The following is a 26,514-nucleotide window of genomic DNA, read 5'->3' as shown; positions in this document are numbered from 1 at the left end:
GTTTTTTTGTTTGTTTATTTTTGGTGGGTTGTTTGGTTTGTGGTTTTTTCCAGTAAAAGCTGCTGTTTAACTCTTTGTTCTAGGTGTAGCTAGGCCCCTAAGCTTCCATGCTTCATCCCTGCTTTCAGAATTTCTTATAAAGCAGTTTGTTTCTTTGAAGTCTTGTGTCTGGTGCTTTCACACAAATAGAGCATTGCAGTATTTTTCCCCATCTAACAGTTAAAACAAATCCTAGATTTGTTTGTGATTGATTCCTCTATTACTTATCCTTTGCTACAAGACAGAAATTTGTTTGTTTGGCCACTGACAAGTCCTTATGGCAGGAGCAGTTTCATTCTGCAGGACACAGCAGGGAGCATAGTGTGGTCAATAAATGTTTTCTGATGATCTTCTGTGTTCTAGCACAATTCTGCCTGTAGTAGTGTGGTATCCTGGCCTCTCCTCTACACTAGTAAAAATTCTAAAGCATTTCAAATTTTAGGAAACCTATTAAACTAATATTTGTGTGGCACTTGTTACAGATCTCTAATTTACTTTTCCTACAGAGCGGAGTGGCCCAAAGATCATTTTATTCCACCCTATGTCCCCCGTTTCCGAAATGGTTGGGAGCCTCCTTTGCTGAACTTCATGGGAGCTCCAAAGGAGCAAGAACTCAATCATTTGGCTGAGTCCGTGGCAAACGTTGCAGAGCAACAGCGGAAGCAAGAAATGAAGAGACTGTCAACTGAGGTAGGCTACCTGCGAGAGCGTTTTGTGGATTAGCTGAAGGCAACGCCAGCTGCGTCCTTCATAAGGGAGATACTCTGTGGTGATGTTGGAGTAGCCGTGCTCTGATGTCTGCTACATCAGTGCAAGCTCAGTACACTTACAATAAAGTTATGTGGAACCACACACCTGTTCAGCCACCAGAAATGCTGTCAGGAAAAATAGAAGGCTTTTGCCTACAGCTCTCCTTGAACTTGCTGGACTGTCCCACCTCAGATGAGAGGAAAATCCAAGCCCTTACAATTCCGTTTGGTTGATATGTTATTTTGTTTGGATAACAGAAAGATGTGAAAATGTTAAGAATAAAGGTGGATTTTGTTGCTTTTTTATTCACACACACACACACACACAAAAAAGCTATTGCCTTCTTTAAACATATGAAAGTTTTCGTTTTGGAAGCTTTTTGTTGTTGGGAGAACATAAGCTTTGATCTAAAATTTTAATTTAGTTCTGTATGCTAGTTTTAGTTTAAATCAAGGCTTTACTGCTCCAAATTGCCCTGTTAACAGCTGTGATGTGGAAGTGTACCTACGAATTTTCTAGGTTCAGTCCATAGCCTTTCCTACCTTCCTTGAGCACTATCACCAGTGCTATATTCACAGCACATCTTAACGCGATGATGCTGGATCTTATCTGAATTGTATAATGGTGAGCTTGACAAGTCTGTTAGTGACAAAAGTGCACATATGGAAGAAGGTTCGGGGGAAGGATTTCGGAAGGATCGCCTGATTGCCATTTGTGCTTTCCAAAAATATTTGTCACAGTTGTCATTTTTGGTTTTGAGCAGGCTTCAGCTTCCTATTGTTGAGTTACTGTAGTGAGCGTTTGCCTGTGGAGGAAGCACCTGCCCTTGCCCCTTCTGCAGGAGGTGGCCCTAGGGAGGAGCCTGCCACGTCACCCCTTTGCTGGGAGGTCCTGAGCACAGTGATGGGGCAAAAGGGGATGACATGGTACATATTTGACCACTTAAAACACCATTTGGCTTTATGCCTAACAAGATACACAGGAATAAATGCACCAAAAACTAATTTATTGCCTGAGATCTCTTTTGAGCATAAAAACATTGAGTTAACGGGCACAGTGTTGTGATTGCTGTCACCCCCTTTCCTAGTCATCTCCCAAAAAAAACCTCATCAAACATTATCTGTGTTTCAGTGCTGCTCTATATTTCCATGCAGGCTTCTTTGTGTACATTGTGCTGCTTCTAAATATTTTTTTTAAATATTCCAAAAAGAGGAGCATTAATTTTTCCCTTCTAGTGATTGGAAGCATTTCATTTATTATTTGTAAATGTAATAAGTTAAAACAAATTCGGCAGGGAAAGATACCTTGAGGGATTTTGGTGGCTTGTGTTCCAGGGACTTGGTTGCATACTTTTTGGCGGTGGTAGGTAATTGTGCTGACTTAGCATCCCCTTCATCTTCAAAAGACAGAAAAAAAATAGACTGCCAGTTGGCTCTAGGCATTCGTTGTGCATGGCACCTGGGACGGCAGGGCTTAGTTTCATGGCTGTCTCTGGTTCCTGTGTGCTCTTGGGCAAGTCCTTTAACCCTGGTACCTCGGCTGCCTGCGATGGTGCCTCCTCAGCACATCCCTAGGGGAAGGGCACTGAGCTGCTCAGTAGCTGTGAAATGCGGTAGGTGCTCAGCTAGAAAAAGCCGTGAGGGTGCAAAATGCTGTTTATCTGCAGCAAAAGGACAATCCTGGAGTGTGCAATACCAGAATAAGGATTCCTTCCCAAGTGTGCTGTAAGAGCTTGTTTAATGAAGGGCTCTGGAAAAATGGGAATCTAAGTGTTCATCACTTGCTGCTAGTTGGCCTCATGACTCGGTGTGACAGTGCTCTCCCGAGGAAGGAGGCTGGATGTGGAGAGCTGTGCGGTGCTGGGAGTGGCAGGGGGGTATGTGCGGCTGCCCTCCCTGCTGAGCCAGGACTGCTCCGGCATCCGGCAAAGTGCGCTGGAGCTTCCCGCTCAGAAGAACCCTTCTTTTTCCTTTCTGTTCATGAATCTTAAGATCTGGCCACACACACAGCCCCCACCTGAGGGGTTGCAGTTTCAAGGTGGGCCCAGTTCAGTGATGAAGGTTTCAAAAGGCAGTGAAACAACAGGGAACTGGTGATGGAGAGTCCAGTGAGGCTAAGGCGATGCAAATAATTTGGGTGTGAAGTAAAATGAGTTCCTGCTTCCTGGGTGTCTTTGGATGTAAGGTATAATAAGCTGGGTGACACTTGAGGTTTTTTTTCAGAGAGATTTTAATAATACATGTTCTGTTCTGTATGTTTAGGGGCTTTAGTGTGGTTTTAATTTCTTTTCATAAACCCTCGGCCCTGTAAGCAAGTGTCTCTGTGTGCCAGGTCAAAATTAGGCGAGTGTTTTTTCTGTAGCCAAAAAAAACCCAAACCAAGAACAAGAACAACAACAAAACACACACACACACACCCCCAAAAAAACCCAAAAACCACACACACACAAACAAAAACAAAAACCCACACAAAAAAACCCCAAACCAACACCAACAAAAAAAACAATAACCAAAAAAGCACACACCACAAAAACCACACACACACAAACAAAAACAAAAACCCACACAAAAAAACCCCAAACCCCACAACCAAAAAAACCCACCAAAAACCACACACACCAAAAAAACCCCAACAAACCAGGCTTAAAGATTTGGCAATTTCTGGTGAATCTCAGCTGTTACAATGTGCAACTGGATGATGGCATAAGGAAAAGAACTAGAATGAGCAATTTCATTATCGTAATCTCCAGAAACGAACTGCTTAGCCTGTTTTTGTTTTGGGGAATGGTGGTTAAAATAATTCTTATTTTGAATCACAGTATCATTGCTGGAAGTAAGGTGGATTTTTTTTAAAGGACTGCTGTTTAAAAAGAATTTCCTAAAGCCTTGAATGTTCTTATGTATGTGCTTGTGATAAATTGTGATTATTTTTCTTAATTACACCATGTCACATTCCTTTTTGCATTTCTTCATTGACTAGAGTCGTGTTCAGTGAGAGGGTGACATAAATGAGCCACTTGATATTATGATCCTGCAATAGAGTGATAATTCTGCTTGGGAGGTTTTGTTTCTTATGCAGTCTTACTGTTGGCTAACTAGAGGTTTCTGGCTTGAAGTGTGCATCTAGAACAAAAGCTCAAAGCGGTTTCTCAGCGCAGTTTATTTTAAAGCCATTGAGCCGTTGTGTTGCTGTAGTGATATCTGAGAGATGACATGGTCCTTGCCCCAGAGAACTGTTTTTCTAAAGAATGCCCCCTGCAATATTAATGCAGTGGGATGACTTAGGATAGCAATTCTTTTCTTCTTATCCTTTTGATCGCCCTGTTTATGTATTTGAAATGCAGAAGTTATTAACTTTTCATAGCAGAAACGTGAGCACCTGAGGACACGTGAATGCTGACAGGGACCCTAGGGCTGCTGGATTCGGTGAACTGGGCGGCGTTGCCGATGACACTAACCCACTTTGTGGCTTTGTTTCTTTTGTGTCTTCCAGCCTCCCGGTGTTCCTGACTACCCTCCGTCGGACGGGTATGCATTCAGTAACACAGTGTACAAAAGAGGGCCTCTGCTGGACCAGGGGGCGGCCGTGGCTGCCTTTAAGCAAACTGTTAGCCGACATGTAGATAGGTAACCCTGAATCACCGGCGGGCGTGGTGCTGTGGATAACTGTCCCGACTTATTGCTGTTGGGGTGGCGGTGTCTGTAATTGCCTTTGGTTGTCGCTTTTTTTCTGTGAGGAAGTGATTCTGGTTAGAGCGGGTATTCTGCTTTTGCTTCTCTAAGGCACATCATTAAGACTCTTTTTAATATAATTTCAATGAAACTACCCTGTTTATGTATGGTGTTATATCGGTGCTTTTGTCAAAAATAGTATGGTGGAATTCCAACCCGACTGAGAACACAGAATCCTTCTGTTTGGGTTCAAATTTGATTTCTGTTCTGTTTCATGTTTTTAAAAATACTCTTTGTTCTTTTCAGAACTACAAGGAATGGCAAGTCTGCTCTGAGATTCATCTGTCCTTGATTTGAGTGGTTGTTTGATTTATTTAGCTGCTCACTTAGTGCTCTGTAGTCTCCTGCTTTTTGTTTTCTGGGATAGTGCATAAATACTCCCTTTCAGAACAGTAATTCCTTGTTTCTTCCATTCTCTTTGAAATGTTACAAAAAATGCTCTGAAATGTTTGCATAGCAACCAGTGTCTTTTTGCACATCCCCTATCATCCCTGCCATTTTAGCCTAAATCCGAACAGCTTGTCTAGATCAAATGCAGTGATCCTTGGAGCCTCGGCCTTGTCTTTGGGGAGAATTTATACCAGTACAAGCTGTGGAAGTAAACTGGTAAAGCAGTGATGGAATTGCTCCCCCATCATGCCAACCCATAGTCCATATATACCATATGAAAAGCATTTTAGTTTATGTGCTATGTTGTTTAATCTATTTTTTTGGGGATCAGATTACTAGTTAAACCAACATTCATATAACTCTTTTGATGAAAACCAGTGTACAAGCCCTGGGTTTGAGCTATGTGCTAAAAGATCCTGTTGTTAATCTGCATGCGAACAAATTCCCACATGGTGTGCAGGTTGAAGACTTGATTCTTTTCCTGAACTTTATTCTTTATAACAACAACTGCTGTAGTAGTCGGCTCTAATCTTTTTTTCAAACTTGGTTTCTTCTTGGGTTCTTGTCTCAAGACCAGTCAGCTTGAAATCCAGATGGTCTATACGCTGAATTCCTTTCTCTCTTATCTGTAATGTGATATGACCTATTTTGGCCTTTCAAACTAAGAGTATTCCATGCAAATGTTGTTGCCTCCATTTCAGGTTTAGACAATGGGGCTTATTACATTGAACAGTCGATGGTATCAGTGTATCTGGCTGCAACTGGAAGTCATCCAAGCCTCCTTTGTGGCTGGTAAAGAGAAATGGGTGTTTCTGAGAAGCAGTCAATGTAAGGTGAAGTTAGTCTGCTGAAAGACATGAAATGAGACATGCAATACTCACCTGTTTCTCACCACTGATTTTGGGAGGGAGTCTAGATGTCTGGACCTGATGCAAACATCCACAGTGTGCCCAGGCTGTTCAACACCATACAAACTTCCATTTGTTAATTGACTGTTGAGACATTTGATACGTGCCTGGCAGGAGCTCGTTACTGGGGGGAAGCTATTAATATGTATTACCCCAAGTAATGCCCATTTAAAGGTAAATCTTAAAGCATCTGTGAAGAAGCAGGTGGAGGAGTATGTTTGGGGGAGGGAGTGGGAAATTCAAGCTGACCCTTTCAGCCATCATTTGCTGGTCCTTGTCCAAAGCTGGCATTCCTAGTGAGTGGTCTGAAGCAGTATCCAAGCCACCCACTACCTTCTGAGGGACAGGTGGGTTATGCTTTGTCCAGGGAACTTTTAATCACAGGGAATTTCAGTGCCCTTTATGCCAGCATACCAGACCCCTAGTAAAGTGTGCTTTCCTTCAGTCACTTAAATGTAGTGTCAGGATATTAAATTTCCAGTGTGTTACTAGGCAGGCTGGGGACTCTCTCTGATGCTGAAAGACTACTGAGTAGTTTTTCAGAGAGTTGCATGGTATTTCGGAATAGTACACTGTGTAGTTTGATTTTGTGCTGTCATTTGTGAAACAGCACCCCAGGAGCCTGTGCAGTCTGCCAGGCTGTCACACACAGGGCTGCAGTTACAGTGGTAGGCAATAAGAAAACACAGTTGGAGGATGTATGGAGGGAGGGAAGCACGGAGAACATTTATGCCCCAAGTAAACTGGCTCAGTAAGTTGGGCGTGAGGAATTACGGCCTCTTGAGAAGCATACAGCCGATGCCCAGCCTGTGTTTTGGGGATTTTGCTGTGGATTACAACAGGGTGGAATAAAACTGAAATATAAGCATATTTTAACATTCTTCCTGAGCTATGGTTTTTGAAGGGATCAGGATAGTTAGGTGTGGACAAGGTAGGAAGACAGAGTTAGTGAAATGAGTTTGGAAAAGCAGCCTAAAAATAAAAGTACCTTCAGAAGGACATTAGTCATATCCCTGAAATAGTAAGAAAGGAGATAAAAATTATATAAATTTTGACTGAGTGGCAGAAAAAATTGGGATTATATACACGTCTTTCAACATCATAACAGCTATTCTTCAGGCTAGAGTTCATCCCGTGTTTTTCACTCTCCTTAAATTCTTTCAGTGTTTTGTCTTCTTTTCAAAATAATCTTTGAATCTGACTCTTCCTTTGTTCTGCTCTTCACCTCAAGTGAGACAGTTCTCCACAGCCATGCAATAGCTAGGTAACTACTGGATTGCTCAGGCACACCTGGGACCCACGGTTACACGGCACCGACATCAGCACCCATCTGCATCCCTGTGCTGTGATGCCTGTACAGCTTTTCAAGCCATTGATTGTTTCGTTCATTATCCCTTTTTTTTTAAACTTTACTACGTGGTATAGATTTGGGTTGTTGGGTGTAATTTGCAATGAACAAATAATGTTACTGTTTCTTTTGGACCTGTTTTGAGGGGACTGGGGTCTTCTCACCCTGAAGAGGTACTATGTCAAAGAAACCAGTAGCTTGTACCCAAAGGCAATTTGAACAGGTCTTTCCTCAAGGCAACAGAAAGACACAGAGTTACACTGTGGTATGCCTGTCTGTAACTGCCAAGTAGCTGTGTTTAATTGATAGAGTAACTTGAGGTTGTTCGAGCTGATGGTATCTATGGTCAAGATCTTAGGGACTTACAGTAGGCAAGCACTGTTTAAATAGTGTTTAATTCCAGCGGTGTTGATGGCAGAAGTGTATTTGTTTCTTATATGTTTGAAACTTCATTTATGATCAACATGAAAAATAGTTTCATACAAAGCACAAGATACCAACTGCATACTAAGTGTAGTAGTTTGTTTGTACGGCACATGATTGTTTCGCCTACTGTATGAAAACAGACTAAATACAGTGTACATGTTTATCTGAATACAGTGGCACCTGCTACTCTTAGTTGTTATCATACATCTTGCAAGCAGTGAGCTGATAAAGGTTAATGGTTCTTGAGGTCCATTAGCTCAACGGCTTCTTTTGATTTTTTTTTTTCTGTTTTTTTGGAACTTGAATCAGTGTTTTATGAATAAGTACTCCTACAGCATCATGTAATGATTTTTTTTTTTGTTTAAATGTTTAGCAGGTTGTTGGAAGAGGGCATTTTGTCTATGTTTTTATTTCCTTGAAGGTCTCACTGAACAAATGTCTGATACTTGCTTTGCAGAAACTATGAAGCACACAGTAAAGCACAGACCAAGAAATATGCCAAATGCAAGTACGAATTTATGGCAAGAAACAACAGTGAGCTTTCTGTCATGAAAGAAGAGGTCGTAGAGGTAAATTTTGCAAAGAGAAACACCAAATCCCTGGTTCTACTCGAGGCTGAGGTTACCTTTCCTGTGGGCGTTATGGCTGGCCTTAATGATTACTTCAATGCTTTTGATTTTTCTCCCCTAAGATGGAAACTTCAAATAATTTGTTTTGCATCATAGACGTGATAAACAAACATTCTCTGCTGACTTATGAATTGGTGCTGTAGCGATCCAGGCTAGAAATATATTTGTGTTTCTTCCTTCTTCTCTAGTGTTGCTTTTAAAAGCCTCCTTCTGTAGTTGGCTCGGGCGAACACTGTCTGTATACACAGGGCAAAGTGAAAGACTGTGCTTTCCTGGAAGAGTTGGTACCCTGAAAGCTAGACAAATTTGGAAGGGAGGGAGCAACAAAGAGAGAAAATCTTGTATGTAAGATTGCATGGCAGGTAGTCAGTTTTCAGATTACTGCTGGCCATCCTGCTCCAGTTCCCTGTACTCAGAAGTACACTCTCTCCAGATTTGTGCTCTCCTAGAAGGATGCTCTTTTCCTTGGATTATTAGTATGTACTTACTCCTTTTATTAGCAGCATATAGGTTTTAAAGATGCCAGCCTCTCTGAGCAAGCATTTGACTGTCAGTCTGCTGCGTTGTCCAGCATGTCTGAATTTACAGAAGCTCATTGCACACTTTTCTTCCATATCCCTACTTAAGAGCCATGTTTTGAAAAGTACAGTACTCCCATGTAGGATTAGTGATGCTGATAACCAAGGAAGGCTGCAAAGGTTTCTTAGGGACATCTGTGTAAGATCTGTTGGCTATCACGGGACCTGGCAAAGTTACGGTTTTGTTTTTAGATGATGCACGGTCTAAGTACTGGCAGGAGGGAAATCAGAAAACATATGTAATTAAAATGCCATATTATTTCAGATTCTGGATGACAGAAAGCAGTGGTGGAAAGTCCAGAATAAAAGTGGCAGCACAGGCTTTGTGCCAAACAACATATTGGACCCTCTGAGGAGTCAAGAAGGTGGTCTAGGATGGCCAGAGCCTGCATATACCCGCACCATCCAGGTACCATCTGCGCCTTGGGAGCAAAACTTTCTTTTGAAGTGTGTGTGTAAAGGAAGAATAGATTCACTGGTGGGGTGTTTTTCTCCTTATCTGCATAGAGGTGGTAAATTCAATCCTAATGGATGTGTATGCATTTATTTTAATTGCAAATATCCTTTGTGGGTTGATAGCTGTTGATGCCAAAGAAGGAGTTTGAATTATTTAAGGTAGGGTCATCTTTGTTTCTCCTAGAAGAGTGAATGCTAGCTTTTCTTTTTATTTTCTGTCTCTGTGTGTCTCTACCTTACTCTTGAGTTTCTTCAAGTGTTGTAAATTTGGAGTCATAAATAGACGTCTTTGCTTTTGAATTCACAAAGCAAGTATTTTTCAATTACTATGCCTGTGCATCAATACTACTCTATTCTTCTGACCTAATTTTGGGTTTATTTCTTTTGTGTTGTGGTGTGGGTTTAAGTTGGGTTTTCTTTGGTGTTGTTTCTTTTATAAGTTGAACAGAAGCAAAGGGTAAAATACTTTTTAAAAAAAAAAAAGTTACGTCAGTGCAATTGTCCATCTGAGAAACAATATACAGGATAAAGTTCTAAAGTGTATTTTTAGACATCTTTTAAGTAGGCTGGAGGCTTATAAAATAAAAGGTTGTATTTTGGAAGACCCATTTCTTTCCTTTCATATCTAATGATTTTGAAAGGTTAGGCAAACAAATTTGGATTAAGCAGAAATTCCAGACCTGCCTCTGCATCTGACTTTTTCAGACTAAATGCAAACCAAACTTCTGTTGAAACTTGAAGTTGAATTTAATTTAACCTTCATTCCTTGTGCCCACACTCTCCAGCAGATGACTGCAAAACGAGAAACGTTACTGCCGTAACGTTACTGTTGACTGTCTGTGCTGCAGACCCATCTAGGAGTCCCAGTCGAAGGTTGTTGCAGTGCTGGATTCTGTGTGCACAGCCATCCTGAAAGCTGCAGCTTTTGCAGTGTTTCCAGTCTTTCCATCCATATGGACAGTCTCTTGAGAAACAGGTCCTATGCTGTTTCTGGTGCAATAAAGTGGTACAGCAGCCTTGAGCTTGGCTGGCTTGAATCAGGCCATTTCAGAGTTTTTCCTATCCCTAATTGTTTGCCTATAATGTATGAGCTCATTCTAAATTGGTTATGGGTTTTGCCTGCTTGTGAAATGAAGCATGCCTCTAGAGTGGTTGTCAAATCCTGATTTGAAGATCTGACTTTTTTTTTCTTTGAGGTGCATGTCATTCTTTATGTTTGGAATTTGCCGAGAGATCCTGAGCAGACTGAGTACAGTTTTGAGCAGAGGCTCTTGCGTGATTCTTTGCAATGCACTGCAGGTTTTGAAGCTTTCTGCTTGAAATAATGACACGACGTGGGAAATAATAATCATTTTCACAAAGCATTCTCCACGGTTCTATAAAAATCAGGGTCAGAGAACAACATTTAGGATAATTTTGTTTCTTTGCCCTCTGGCAGGTGGTTCCCTACAGTCCGTGGTTTGGTTTTTGTAGCTTTATCATATTCAGACATGAGTTTGAAACACCGTGAAATTATTTAGGAATGTAATGAATTACACAGGATAAAGGGAGTCTTTATTAAGAAGTGTCACTAATGTTGTTCTTAACTTTATCATGATTATAATAATTTTAGCACTCCTGAGCATGCTCATTTGTCTCTTTCCTTGTGATAGATACATGGTTCATTTGGGATCTGTTTGCATAACCCTATTTGTTTTCATAACAGCCCTATGAGACTTTGCTGCTATTTTAGGAAGAAATGAGGCATTGAAGGGATGACTGCCTTGCCCAAGGTCAAACAGGAGAAGTTGTGGCTAGAGCAGGAAATTGAAGCGGTTCCTATCAGTGCCTTTGCCAGACCTTGAACTAGAGCAGGCTCAGTGCCTGGTGCTCTGCAGCTTTTGCCAGTCTCCTAAGTCATCTCTGGTTTTAAAGACTGTTTTCAAAGTAGTCTGCCTGCTGCGGTGAACACCCTGACCGGCTTTGAGTCGCAGAGCTGTACGTACAAGTTTGGCCTATTTCTGTACAGGCTAATGGCCTTCAAAGCACAGCTGACCAAAGGATGTTTTCAGGTTATTAGGAAGGATTAAGGATACCACTGAAAGGGATAATTCCTTTCATTCAGTTATTCTGCAGACAGACACCCTTTCTCCAAGAGATGGATGCCTCATTATCACAATTATTCTCAGAAATGCAGTTTATTTTACTTTCATTCTGATCTCTCTTCTAGTGACCTATTGAGTCTACACTCTAGATCAGATCCTGATTTTTCTCTCAGTCCCTTTCAGGATCCAGGTCCCAGATAGTTACTTGAAAGCACCAAATTGTCCAAGGTGATAATTGCAGGAACACTGCAACCAATATCCTACTTATTTCATCATCTCTGTGTACCAGAGGCTGTAACGCTGTCTGTCTTCTGGTCAGTTGAATTAGTTCCAGGAAAACCATGTTTTTGCTTGTTTGGTACTTTTGTACATTTAGGAGAGCATTTTACTGATTATGTTTTTCATCAGTGTTAATTATTGATTATCAGAGTCCCTGTGGTGTTGGTCATTTAGTCTGCCTTTTTATTGTGAAACAACAGTGAGACTTCACCATCCCATTATATATGACCATAAACAGTTGCCCAAGCACTCTGATTTCTTCTTTTGTACAAGTATTGCTGGTGAACCTAGAAAATAATTAATCATAATATTTCCTAGGTACTGTACATTTTACTAACTTTTTTTTAGTGGCCTTGAAAAAGAAATTTGAGGAATGTAACTGGGAGAGAGGTGTGTATCTTGGTGGGCATTTTAATTAATCTCGTGACACCCTTTGTGAGGTGAGACAGTTGTATTAACAGTGATGCGTATGAAATCCTGAGGCACAGAGAGTAAATCTTAAGCCAAATGCAGTCCTGTAGTTTTATAAAAAAACACAACTGTCCACAGAAGTATGACAGTATATTTAAGAGGCAAGTTTATGTTACGTAAACACCAAGACAAAAGTCTCCACCTCAGCTGGGACAAGTGGCCTTTACATTTCTTGGCGATCTACAATCAAGACCTTTCTTTCAAGTCTCTTTGCTTTGCATCTCATTTAAAATATCTCTCTGGGAAGTTGTTTCCCCTCAAACACAGCATTTGTGCTCCAAGTTAGTGTCATAGTGTCATTGCTCATCTTTTGCCAACTGGTATCTTTCCTGCAGATCATGAAGTGTTTGATAATGAAGAGAGAGGGTTGCCAGGTGTTCATTTTGCAGTGGCCAGAGAGATGTCATAATTTCTGACCAAGAGCCAGTATCTCTTTTATCTCATTCCGTATCAGATGCTCCTTAAAGCTGCCATCAGACCAAGACTTTTTGAAGGCTTTAAAAAAAAAATAAAAAGCTGTTTCTTATTCCTGCAGATCATGAAGTGTTTGATAATGAAGAGAGAGGGTTGCCAGGTGTTCATTTTGCAGTGGCCAGAGAGATGTCATAATTTCTGACCAAGAGCCAGTATCTCTTTTATCTCATTCCGTATCAGATGCTCCTTAAAGCTGCCATCAGACCAAGACTTTTTGAAGGCTTTAAAAAAAAAATAAAAAGCTGTTTCTTAGTTAATTGGAGAGCCAGTATCTCTTTTATCTCATTTCATATCAGATGCTCCTTAAAGTTGCCATCAGACCAAGACTTTCTGAAGGCTTTAAAAAAAAAATAAAAAGCTGTTTCTTATTAATTGGGATCTAATCGTAGCTAATGCCATTTTGGATAAGTCAGTTCTGTCTAAATTTCTCCTTCCTTTCTAATGCACGTCTTGCTTTCTGCCAAGATACTGGCAAGGCAGTTTTGTAAATCCAATGGAAAGATAAATTCTTTTCACCCTGCGAAGAGCTAGTTAGGTGCCTTGTAATGGGATTGTAATAGGCAGCTGGTTATCTCTGTATAATAACTGAGCACACCAAAGGAACCTGTGACGAGAGACCTCACTTGAAATTTGCTCTCCCAGTCTTTAGTAACTTCACTGTCCTTTTTGTTTGAAGACAAGGAGTTGGTTGTCTCTTCTCTCTTTAAACAAATCTCAAGAAAACATGCAAACCCCAAGTCCATCATCAGCAAAACTGAGGCTGAATGCTCTGCAGCCCTCTTGGTGATCTGTCACTGCAAACAGGAAAGTGGCACTGAAACGTTTGGAGAGTAAAGGGGAAGCTCCATGTCTGTGTTAATGAGAGTGTTTCCCAGCACTAATGCTGGTTATGGTTGTATCCAATACCTCTTTGGTGCAAAGTGTGTATTTGCCATAGTTTGAATACACGTATCCCCTGCGTTTGATGCCAAAATGTGTTTGAAAAGATGTCGCTCCCAGTCTTTCTACAGTGATCAAGAACGAGGGTTGATACCATTAGCAGTCTTACTCAAACTTACTATTTTGCTTACATTAGAAATAGATCAAAACACACTGACTGAAAGGAGTTTTGGGACCTCTATTTTTTCCTGCAAAACCAAAGATTTTTCTGGCAAAAAAGATCTAGTTCCCAGTAAGCTTTTCTGATACACACACATTAAAAATCTGGATATATTATAACTGTTCCAAATAACCTAAAGGATTTGTTCCAGTTTACGTGAGTTGAAGATTACAGTTAACTTTTACAAGAAAAAAATATGAGGAAGAAGGAAAACAAAAAAACCCAGAATTGTTTGTTGTTCTGACAGCTGTCAGCACGTTAGTGAGTACATGTCTGTCAGCAGTCACCTTTCCCTCATTTTCTAAGCTAACCAACATTTCTTAAGCTAATATAAATAATTTCCTTACCTAATACCTGCCGTGACTTAGTTCTTGTTGTTCTACAGTTGTAAACGTCCTCTACATTCACCTTGTGATCTTCAGTCCATTGCAGGTTTTTTTTTGTTTGGGTTCTGTTTTTTATTAAACCTCCCTCTTAAGTTTCTGTCTGGAGAGGTACTTTGAAAGGAACGTATGTAGTGTCACTTCAGTATGTTTTGTAGCCAACAATCCAGTGGTTCATCATTCAAAAGAAGAAAATGAGAGTCACTCGCTATGTGAGGGGCTTAGTGAGTAAGAAGAGGTAATTATCAGCACTGACGTTCCTTTGTTTTAAATTGTTAATGTGTATGACATTTCAGGAGTGATGTGTGAGGCAGTTATTCTTAACCTTTCTAACAGTGCTCTTTGATGTGATTTACTCCATTTTCCTCACAGCAATTACTAGGAGAGCTTTCAGAGGTAAAAAAATTACTCGTCTGATATTGAACCTCAAAAATGACTCTTGGACTATGTAGTCACCAAATTCCATAGTGCATACTTGGTTTGTTTGTAGCAGTGAATAGAATTGATGGGATGAATGTGTGATATCCTCAAAAGATTTGGAGTTTAAAAAAAAAAACCAACCAAGTATTAAAAAAAGAAATGTTAAATGTGATTCAGATGCATAATTGGCCTTTTGGACACCGTTCAGCAAAATGTGAAGTGTATTTCAATGTGGTTTCATCTATAAATTCAGAATTTGAGTGATGCTTCCAGTTGGATTTTTGTTTTCATTCCAGCAAGTCATTTTGATGAGGCTTGTGATTGCAGTACAACAGGGTTTTGAAACTGCATCGGTAGCAGCCATTGAGCACTGCGTGTATTGTTTAGCTATCACTTTTTTCTGGATTATCATTTGTGGTGGGATGCCATTGATGCTTTGGTTTGTGCTGAATCCTCTCTACCATAGAAAAAACCCTGCTTTTTCCTTGCATGTTGTATAAGGTCAGGGCACACATGAGGGTACATTGTGGGGAATAACAGCCTAGCAACTGGATTCTGTGAACAAGGATTTAAAAATATCTGAATGTCATTAGAACGTATTAATATCTGTGAAGTTTTTAAGTTCATTAATAAGATTCTGGACATACCATAGTACATCTATCAATGATGTATTATGTACTATAGTACTATAAATTCTGGTATACTTACTGTATGCCTAGTAGGGCTCTCTTTCCAAGAAAGGAAAGGTTTCTTAAATGATAACAATCAGAATAATGTATACTTATATTATGCATTTCACTTTTATTGGCATTTGACATTTAAAAAAGCATTTATTGTCTTAACATTGAAGAAGTAGAATACAGAAAAATCGATCATCGGATATTTTTTTAATCTCCCCACAATGCACTGCACAAAGTGAACACAGAATAATTGAGGTGAATGCCTTTGAACAACTAAATGCTAAGGGGAAAAAAAAAAAACGCAGAAGTTTTAATAGGCACTTTAATTGACTACTGCAATTTAAGTGAAAAATTACTGAAGGCAAACCAAAGAGTTTTTTCCTAGCTTGATTTACTGGCCACAGAAGCTGATGGGATAACTTCTCTGCTGGTGTAACTCAGCATAGCTTAGCTGTGACGGTCCCAGTTTACATTCACTACAAAATGCCTTGTCCATGGGTTAGACTTACCTGGTGAATTCCTGCATAATGGCAGTTGCTGACATTTAATGATTTTTGTCAGGGCAGTGGTGTGCTGCTCAGATTCTAACATATGGCTCCTACAAATATTTCCCTGCTTGATCTGCTGTAAACCCTCTGCCTCCAAGGAAATAGGGAAGAGTATTTCAGGAAGGAGCAATGAATCTGGGGAATGTACTCATCTATTTTCATACCAAAGTAAGCAGACTTCTCATAACTAAGAAATGAGGCATCCCAATTGAGCAAACAAACTTTAATATTAAACTTTCAAGCTGCGTTAGTCCAAAACTGTGGAGCGAGAGCACTGTTAAAACAGTGAGGTGGGGAGTTTGAATGGTTTGAAAGAAAAGGTTAGCAACCTGGTTGTGTATGCGCTTCTGGGCTTGCCTGCAATTGGGATTACTTTGGGAAAATGTATGCCTCTTCCTGTAACTGGTGCCAACTTAAAGGCGAAGAAGGAGAAACAAAATTTTATTCCCCAAAATTATTCTTGAGACACCTGTGAGTTAGTTAGCAGCAGGAAGATAAGTTGCCTGTTAAATCATTGCATAAAGTGGTGGGGGGGAAAACCAACAGCACTGTTCCAGGAATTGGGTTGTTTGTGGTTTGGGGTTTTGTAGTTGGATCATTGCATCGAGGTGGCATTTAGTGATCACCCAAATAGTGAAGAGGGAATGGTAGGAGGAGCAGGAACCTCTGAAACAATGTCTGTGTTTTCACAAACAATGTGTTACCCCAGCCCCAGTGACACTTGTGAGTTAAACCGTCAGTCAGGCGTAGGTGTGCCTGGATATATTAATCTTAACGTCTCTAAAATATACACCTTTACACTGAAAAACTTAACAATTCAAAAATTTTGGAAGATGTTTACAAGTGCCAAGTAAACGAAGTCTGGCATTTAAAAAAAAATTAATTTGTAGAAATCATCTGTTGGGAGGAAATAAATGTGTTTCAGATGATGCCATTGTTGTGAATTTTGTATCCAGCAGAGAAGGAAACTGGTGTCAAACATTGATGCCAAATGAAGTTATGGCAAATTCTGGAATTATATCTGCCAAATAAGATGTCTTTGTGCAACAAATGAAATCAGTTGGTGCAAAACGTCCCAGCGTTTTCTGCGGAAACCTGACTTGCCCGAGTTTTGTTGTCGAACTGACTGTCCACATCTTTGCAGAAACAAAGGACGGACTATGTCGCAAAACAACCTGATCCAGTTCCTGCTACTCCGTCGCCGCCTCCAACGCCAGCTCCTGTCCCCGTGGCTGTCCCCCTTCCTCCTAGTGCACCAGCACCTATACCGGTTCCCGTGCCCAAAGCGCCAGCCGCCGTCAGCCGCCAAAGCAGCACCTCCAGCGACAGCGGTGGTAGTGTTGCACGAGACACCCAGAGGCAGAAGCAAGTTCCTGCGGATCGTAAGTTTGTCTAAGCAGCAGAAAAAACCCTGTATTTCTCCCATTCCTGTGTATTTTGCTTAATCCTTAAGTTCCTTAAAACCTTGTGTTTCAGATACGTGTTTATGAAATATTTAGCTTTAACCCTATGTTTATTTTAAACATTTTCTATGTATGTGTGTTCTGACCCTAGCTGATCATCGTGGTGAGTAGGGAAACATCACTTCTGCACTTGTTGCAGTCCTAAATCCTCTCCTTTCGTGACTATCTGGGAGCTTCAGTCGGTGGTTTTCAAGGCTGTAAATACCCATGCTGGTATTCTGGCTAATGTATGTTTTCCACCTGAACTCACTGCTGCGTTGCAGTCTAAATTGCTTTTAAAATCAGTTAGGCTGGCTTTCCACTTCTGTCCATGGTCATACATCTCTCTAGGGCATTTGCATCGTGCTGAAACGTGTATCCAAGGCTGGCAAGAAGTCTTACAGGTCTGGCTGATGCTTAGGAACCACGTTGTCATGGTGGTGTTGGAGACTCGTCTTATCATCAAGTCCCCTTAGCTTGATGAAAGAAAGAGCAACTGGCAGGCCACTGAGCAAACCTTTGTGTCCTTGTCTTAGGAGGATGAGAGAACATACTCCATAGCCCTTTGCCTAGAAAAACATGGTAACCTGCAGCCAGTAGTGTGTGGCAGTCGTGAAAAGTTCTGCTTTAGGCCACCTTGTGAATATAAAGCTCAACTACTGCTGAGGCTCCTCCTCTTCATCAACTGAAAAGCAGATTAGGTTAGGAGAATGTATTTAGGCAACAATTTCTGTCCTAAATGCACTTTAAGCGATGTGATTGCTTGGCTTGAAAATAACTGAAACTCGCAGGCAAGCATTTGCTATAGCTGTTAAGGTAATGGCTGTTAAAATAATGAGCTTTTTACCCTTCAAGGGTTGACAGCTTTTCCCAACCCCTGCCTCCCTGCCTTATCAGAAAATCTCACTTCCACCTGAGATAAAACCCAGGCATACTCCTTTCTGCAGAAGGGCTTCTTTACCCCAGTCCTCAGGAGGTGGGAAGCGTGGATGGGAAGCGTGCCTGCTGGGATAGGCACACTCAGGCTGTTTGATGTTGCCTGCTGGTAGACGAGCTCTCCCCTCTGCTCTGAACTTAAGAGAGCTCTGGGACCTTAGTTTCTTTAACGTAAGAGTCTGGCTGGCTGGCAATTATAAATGGAGAACAGCCTGGCAGCGGGAACAGGCTTTGCTGCTGTTTTCCAAAGAAAAAGTAGGGCCAGATTCTGCCTTTGTCCTGTTTTAGGCAGTTTATTACTTAAAAACAGAAGCCCAAGCAGTTATAGAAGATGTGGAAAGTGGGGATGAACTTTACGCGCACAATAATGCTCATTTTATTGCCATTTAAGATGATCTTTGCATGCTGTATCAGGTGTGTTTCCTTGAATCCACGATGGCCTTTATCCGTTACAGATGGAAAATGTGAAGGCCATCCTGGCTTCAGGTACAGGGTGTGAGGTGGGAAGGGTTGCTGTAAATTAAGTGGTGACAAGACCTCTTCGCCTCTAAGACCCTGGGCCACTCACGAGAGCTCCCATGCTCTCCTGGGAGCTGTCGCTCAAGCCCAGTTACTGGATTTCGAGTACCTCAGTCCTCGCAGCGTAGCTGCCTCTGCAAAGGTCATGGCCAACCCTGCCCGTACACTGGATCCCTGCAGAGAACGAGCGATGCAGTGCCTGCTTCACGCCAAGGGTGTCTGGTTTATGATAATGCATCTAACAGCAGTAAGAATCTGGTATCTAACAGCTAAATACTTATCTTTCAATATAGTCTCGGCCTAGATAAAACACAAGTCTCTCGAAATCTGTGTAAGTGGAAGGAAGATAGCAATTTTCTCACCCTCTTCCTGTTTGGGAAAATAACTGGTGCGTGCTTTGATAGCGTGGCCTAAAGGCAGTGTGTATCCCATCTAAGACCTTCACATATCACTGAGCACATGTCATTCTGGCTTCTGATTCACATTCTGGAGGACAGAGGGGAAACCCAGCACAATAAGGCCTGAATACCTCAAGTATTTTACTAGAGATATTTTGTCCACTTTCCACCTGGGGCTATTTTATAAATGAAAAAAGAAAATGGCTAAACCAAGGATTACTTTTCCTGTGGTCATAAAAAACGAAAATCCTAAAAGCCTATGCAACGCTTGTCTTTATTTGTCTAACTGGCTAGAAATGTTGATCCTTGGAGAGGTTTTGGAAGAATATAAAGGGAAAATAAAGAAAATAGTTTTGGCTATCTCACAAACGAAGTTGTCGTTTGCCTCTGTGGCTGTCAGTGTAATGGGAGAAAGGGAAGAACTTTTGCCATCTGAGCACGTCAGAGAAGGGTCAGTAGTTACTGTTTATGTTTCAAAGTGAGAAGGTTGAATAAAGATGACTAAAAACACCTAGGAAAGGAAATTCTGAGAATTTTTGAGAGTAAAGTTGTGTGTCAAAGGATTTTTATAGATATTGGAGAGTTATTGTATGGAGGGTTTAACTGCGTTAAATCAGTATCTTCTCTGTGCCCAAAAAGGTATTTACATGCTTTTTGGATTCTGCATATTTTTGGGAAATTATCCATAGGACGTTTTATATGCATTTTAAACAATTTTCAGGGTCATTATAATTGATTTTGTTGAAATGCATGAAAAGCGTTTCAGCTTGTTTCCTGCGCATGACAAGCAACTGAATTAAATGCTTCAGACAAATGTGTTCTGTGTGATAATAAATTTGTACAGTTTTTGGGGGGGTTTTTTGGTGTTCTTTTTTTTTTTTTTAAAAAAAAGTCTTGCCCAATTCTTGTGTGTCTGATGAGAGCAACTGCTTTTTTGTTGCTGTTTTTTTCTCTTCTTTTAATGCAAAGTGTGACATTGTTTCAGCTAAGCAGTCGCTCCAGGCTTGGAGTACATTCAAAATTCTTAAAACCCCTTCAAAAATGCGATTGCTGTAATAGCTTATTAGACGTAAGGTCGTATGTGTCAGCAGCACTGAAATGTTTTTGCCTACATTGCGCTAAAAAGTCAAGCTTTCAATTAAAAAAGGTTTGTGGAAAATGCTGCCTTTTCACAGTGTGACAATCTATATTCTTCCTCAGCTTTTTTGGTTTTGTTTTCATTTTTATAAATCATAATTTTTTTTGAAGAAGCACAGACTGTGACAATTAAATAACCCTCCATGCCCGTTTTCTTCTACAGCTTGGGTGCTGTCAAACTGCCTCTGCATGACATAAAGCTCATCTCCTCTTTCTAGGGTCTTGGTTGAATTTTGGAGGGCTCTTTTTTTTTGCTTCTGTTTTGTTTTGCAGAGAGGGAAGTGGGAATAGTGAAATCTTCCCTAGGTGAAAAGGAGAATAATAATTCAGTCCGATCTAGAAATGAATCTTTAAAGAAAAACCCAAAAGTTTAGAATTTAGTGGAGTATAAGTAATGACCTTGTTTGGATAAACCAACCTTGTGAATAACTCCTGTGGGGAATCTCTCCCTCTCTAGGCAGGAAATCGCAGATGGAGGAGGTGCAGGATGAACTTGTTCACAGGCTCACCATTGGCCGGAGCGCTGCCCAGAGGAAGTTCCATGTGCCACGACCAAACATCCCAGTAGTCAACATCACCTACGACTCTTCGCCTGAGGACGTGAAAGCGTGGTTGCAGTCCAAAGGATTCAACCCTGTGTAAGTTTGAGGGCAGATATATGAAAAATTCTTAAAATTATTTTTCTGTCAGTTATTAGGATGTGGTCTGCCTAGTTTTTAAGATCAAGTGGCCTTCTGAAAATCAAGACACATCAGCTACATCCTTGGAGAAAAGAATTTGGGTTTACATATATATACACATATATATTTATGTCTATATGTTTATATAGTATGCGTCAATATATATCAATGTGGTGATACATCTATAGATATATTTAGGGAAAAATTATATATATGGGCCTCCACCAAAAGGTACTTGTTGTAACAGATACTGAATTGACTACAAGAGTTCTGCTGCATAAAGCTTTGTCTTGATTTAATAGCCCTACCTGAGACAACATAGGATGAAGACAACCTACTTCTGTCCCTTGGCTGGTATATTTTTTTGCTTATTTCTTGTTTGTTCTCTTGGTGTGACCCCAGGACTGTCAACAGCCTTGGCGTGCTGACAGGTGCTCAGCTTTTCTCCCTCAACAAAGAGGAACTGAGGACTGTTTGCCCAGAAGGGTCTAGGGTCTACAGCCAAATTACGGTACAGAAATCTGCCTTGGAGGTATGTATAACCCTTCTTACTAACCTGATGCTGGGTCACCACTTTTGAACCTATGCAAGTAAATAGCTCTTTCTGTGAAGCAGCTGGTCTGTTTTTCCTCTGTTGCCATCATGTGAAGCATTATTTGTACCTCAATTATTTGTTATTAATCCATTGAAACAGCATCCCTCAAAACACCAGGTGGGATGCTTCCCTTCTTCTAAAGGGGTCTACCAAACATTAGAAAAAGTACATGGTAGTACTCAAGTTTGAGACATTGTGTGCTGTAATCAGGCTGCAAGAAGGCAAAATGAACCAGAAAGAGCTTTGGGGAAGTTGATAGGAAAGGAATAAATTGTCCTTTTTTTTGCTTCTTGCTCTGCCTTGTACTTGGACAACAGGTATTCCTGGTACTTCTGGTGGTGATGAGTTAGTTTTGCTTTATTTTTTGTTGAGGAGATTTGATTTATTAGGCATGAGAAAGTGGTAGAGTGAGCTCACCATTGAATCTCGAGGTCTTTGAGATTCTTGAGGCCTCTCAGTTTCATAAGGCTTCTGTGTACTGAGATGGAAGTTCCTTTGTATTGGAAGTCAGTTTGAAAAGCAGAGATGCTCTGGACTGTAGAAGTCTGTCCTTTTTTTTCCTGCATGCTCTTATTCTGCTTGCCTCGTTAAGTCTTGCTCTGTGGGAAACTGAACAGTCAACACTTGTCTAATAAACACTCTGCAAGTGTTAATAAACAGGGACTGAGAGTTTAACAAGGTCGTTGGATTTCATTAGTGAAAAGGTTCTGCCTCAGTTATTTGATGTTTAACTGATGAATTTCAGAATTCATGCAATTCCTGATTGCTTTAGCCTGTTGTTTGCTGAATTACCCAAAACATTAAGTTGCATCTTCCTTTCTGTCCCTATAACGTTTCAAGTCGCAGGGTTTAGGAAGGCTGTCCTTGTTGAAGAGCAGCTATAGGAACGAGTATCACAGCCGGAATGTCTACATGTGACCTAGCAAAGATGCTCTTGTGTGTCCCAAACAGGGCTATGTTCTCACTGCGCAGACTAGAACCGCATCTGGTAACAGAAGCGTTTAAGTACACACCTTGTCGTATCAGCTGCAGGCCTGTTTTACAATTGAGTGCTTTGTATAAGCAGCTACTGGGTTATGGGTGTGATCACCGTCATCATCCTAAATCAGTGATAAATTTCCATGGAGGTCTCTGGCATCCTTTATGTAGTTCTTGTGATATCATGTTGCAGTAAATGACCTGGGCGATTAAGTACAAACAGAGCAAACCCACACACTCTCTCTTGGGTTACAGAACTCCATGCCTTGTCTTTATTTGATATTTCTACTTGTGATCAAGTGTTTCTGGATTCATACCATTTCTGTAAACCAGTGAAAGTCCCACCCCTCAGATTTGAGGCTGCATTCCCAAATACAGACAACCAGGTCTTCACCTTTATGCAGCTAGAATCTTCATTTCAGTGTTGTTCTACCTCAGGCAGAGGAATTCAGTATTTTATAATTGGAATTCCAGTTGTTGGAATTTAGTGATTTTACCCTGATGAGGAAAAATATTAGTAGGTACCATGATTTCAATTGTTTTACTTTATTGTCATGGTAACTCCATTTAGCTTTGAATCACACCAGAATTCAAAACATCCAAGGAAGCAAGACTCCTAATGGAGTTTTATGGCCTCTGTATAAACAGACTGCAAGTATGGGAACGGTGTTTGGGTTTAACAGCTCTCTGAACCTGGCTAAGCAAAAGGAGAGAGATGAGACTGTGTGAGACCGGTGTGTCAGACAGCAGAGAGCTGGCCAGGGCCAGAGGAAATGGTGGTGGCAGCAGCAGTATCCCAGGAGCAGGCAGGATGCACCACACTCTTTGTACTCCTCAGAGTATCGCCTCCCCTTTCCTGGGGTTGCTCCAGAGAGCTGAAGTTCACCTAGTATACCAAGTATGGTGCATTATAGCAACTGGGCTGGTCATCTACATGATGTAGAATTGGGGTTGGACGATGGAGCTTACTGATACCTCATGATCTGGTTAGAGACTAAGATGGGTAAATCACAAAGGCCATGGTCTATTCCAAAAACTGTATTCCCAAGAACGGCCCTAGGCTACTTAGCTACCTCGTCTCTGAGTAGGATGTTCCTGTTGTGCTGTGCCACATGATGTATTGCAGTTGGTTTAGCTGAGCAGCGTTTCAAGCTCATCAGTCATGTTGTTATTGATGTTATCAGGAAGGTAAACGGTTTTCAGCCTCGGCTGCTCAGTCATTTTCAGAAAAATATTTGCACATGACCTCTGATTAAGCACGTTGTCAGGTATCTGCTGATGGTTTTTATGCATAGCTTAGTACCAGGTGACTGCTGCACTTGCTCTGTAGCTAAACCCATATGGACAAGGACAAGATGTATTAAGACAAAGCGAAGTGCTCTCTCACCTTCAGGGAGTCAATTATGAGCCCCCGGGCTTTGCCCTTCCACTCTGAGAGGAGAAAGCAAGGGTAATTTACCTAGCAGAGGTATCTTCGCTGTGGACACCTAAGCTGTCTGCCAGGCAATGGCATCAGACAGTGCAGTGTATTAGATATAATGGGATAAATCTGAATTAAATTTTGTGTGGTGGGATAAATTTTCAGAGTTCAGAATCAATTGAAGGATTTTTTTTTTGCCCCTTAGCAGTCCTGTAATTTATTTTACAAATTTCAAAACCAGTTTCTGCTTCCTTATTTTTGAAGATAGTTTTGAAGCTGGGAAGGTCAATGTCATAGCCAAGTAACACAGTAACAGCTATGGTTCTTGTGTTATAATCCTGTACTCTCATTCCAAGTCATGCATGCTTGGGAAAGTTCTGCTCTACTGGGTATGTCCCCTGGCCTTGCTAATAGCCGCGTTCGTGTTGTTGAAGCAGTCTGTCTGCAGCTAGCTCAGCAGACCTGGTTTTCACCCTGAAAGGTGAAATAAGGCCCTGTTCTCACACTGCTACACGGTTGCTCATGTAGCAGTACGATTCAGTTTCTATGCTGTGTTCCGAGTCTGAAGGCTGCGTCTCAACAGGAGATGCACGATGGTGATGTGTAACGTGGGATACTAACATCAGGTACCGCAGTCCTTCTTTGGGCCTTGGCTGCGCGCTCCCGTGTGCGTGCATGAATTCTGTGTTTACATAATCTAAACCCACCAAGGGTTTGTGTGTGTTAATTTCTAAATATGAGTGCCATGATATTTAAGTACTCAAGAGTGGAATCCTAACAAACTTGCGGGTTTTAACCCTGCTTTAGCTGAGGCCATATTTCACCCCATAAATATCCAACACTTCCAAGGGCTTGTGTGAAAGTTAAAGATGCTCAGCAGTGCTCAAAGTCAAGCTGACACTTTTAGTAGTCTGCAGGTTCTTTTCTGGTCTACACTTAAGGATAATGTAAATCCTCTCCTATTCCAAATGTTATTTAACCGGATTCCTAGCACATTTTTTCATTCTGCAGCTGCAAGGTGAGTTTAACTTGTGCAAACATCTGTCTAAATAAAACGCTGGCAGGTGATCTTCATCATTGTCAAAACCACAAGTAAACTCTTTCCTTTTTATTTGTTTATAGGCTAACAGTGGTAGCTCAGAACTGCAAGAAATTATGAGAAGACGGCAAGAAAAGATCAGTGCAGCTGCCACAGATTCAGGTGTGGAGTCCTTTGATGAAGGAAGCAGCCACTAAAATGTCTTTTCTCTTTTCTTTAATTCCATTGTCCATGGCATTATACCATCCAGCTTTGCTTTAGGAAGCAGTGCAGGGGAATGTCTTATAATATTGTAAACATAACTATAGCCACCATAAAGAAAATTTGCAGTAGTCTCCGCGGAAGTACCTGCTGCTGGCTTCTCATCCTTACAAATGAAGAGGAGAAATTCAGCGGAGGTTCCTGACAGTGAAAACACTGGTGCATGATTCATTTACACCCAAAGATGAGTCTTGGCTTTCTGGAATTAACCATTCCATGACAGATAAACTGGAACCACGTCTGTCTGTGTGATTCATCCACGGGAAGCTGAGCCAGCAATAAAAAAGCATTTGAGCCCTTCAGTAATAATAAGATTCTGAATCCCATCTCTTGCTGTAGTTTGCAGATACGTCTTTTTGGCTCAATCTGTTCTGTCATGCATTCGGCTGCAGGATGTTTAGTTCAGTCTTTGATTCCACCAATCAGAGGGAAAATGTTTAGAGAGCAGCCCGACATAGACTGACTTTTTCCTGCATCACTCCCAAGGTGTTTTATTACTAATGATGCTGTTTATAGCAAAATAATGCCCTGTACATTGATTTTATCAATACTTCACTCATGATGAACTATAATATTGCACAAGAAGGAATAACTAGAAAATAGTCACACAGCTCAGCTCAGAGAGGGGGTCAGATCCGCTGTAGGTAGCAATGAAACAATTCACAGTACTTATTTTTTTCTAAATATACTCGCGTTTTTTTGTTTGTAACTTAACCCCCCAAAAGAACAGTGCATAATCTAGACTTCTTTGTGTTTTGATCCCAGATGTCAGTTTGTCCTTATGTAAAAAGCGATTGTTCTTTTATAAATGCAGTCATTTGCAAAAGCGGATTCCTGGAGGTAAAAGAGGGAGAAAAGGAAGCATCCTTCCTGCAAATACTATTTTTGAAGACGCAATGATTTTTCTCACCAAAATGTTCTGTTATTTCACATGGTCATGTGATTTTATATATATGTATTATTCTCAAGTTAGACAAATTTAATCACCTAGATTGATTAAGTTTCATAGTGCCTTTTTCATATGAATCAGCTTAAAGTCTGCAATAAACAGCATTTCTTGTCTGTTAAACAGTCGTATCTTTGTGGCTACAGAGATGGGATTGGCATAAGAAAGCATTCCTGATTTTTTGCCATTAGTTTGCTCTTCCTCTGTGTACAAGAGAAAAAGAGAAACCTATTCATTTTTCATAAAAGAAAAATTAAAAATCTTAATAAAGGTGTTTAGTGCCATTTATTGTAAATGTCCTTACAAATGCTTCTTCTGTGTGTTCATTATGTGCCTACGTGTATTTTTACATTAAATAATAGTCTTCATGCCTGTGGAGAGAATGTAGGTTCTACACCTCTCATTTAAATGTTGTCTGATCCCAAAATGGGTCAAGAAGTGACGGATCCCAGACAGAAGACTCCCAACTG

The 26,514-nt window shown here is 40.8% G+C and overlaps 1 protein-coding gene across 1 annotated transcript; it reads left to right on the top strand.

Annotated features, from left to right (window-relative positions):
- Positions 1-545: 545 nt before the first annotated feature.
- LOC104512864 (epidermal growth factor receptor kinase substrate 8-like) lies at positions 546-25,520 on the top strand (the record flags this gene model as incomplete). Its single annotated transcript, XM_010156022.1, has 8 exons — positions 546-729; positions 4,282-4,415; positions 8,050-8,161; positions 9,065-9,208; positions 16,838-17,075; positions 20,583-20,763; positions 21,208-21,337; positions 24,921-25,520. Coding segments are annotated over 8 exons (1,237 nt in total), but the record flags the coding sequence as incomplete, so codon positions are not given.
- Positions 25,521-26,514: the final 994 nt, after the last annotated feature.

The sequence above is a fragment of the Eurypyga helias genome, unplaced genomic scaffold (genome assembly GCF_000690775.1).
Source record: "Eurypyga helias isolate BGI_N326 unplaced genomic scaffold, ASM69077v1 scaffold1557, whole genome shotgun sequence".
NCBI lineage: Eukaryota > Metazoa > Chordata > Aves > Eurypygiformes > Eurypygidae > Eurypyga > Eurypyga helias.
Note: the sequence above shows the minus strand (reverse complement) of the source record. Positions and strands in the feature narration are given on the sequence as shown.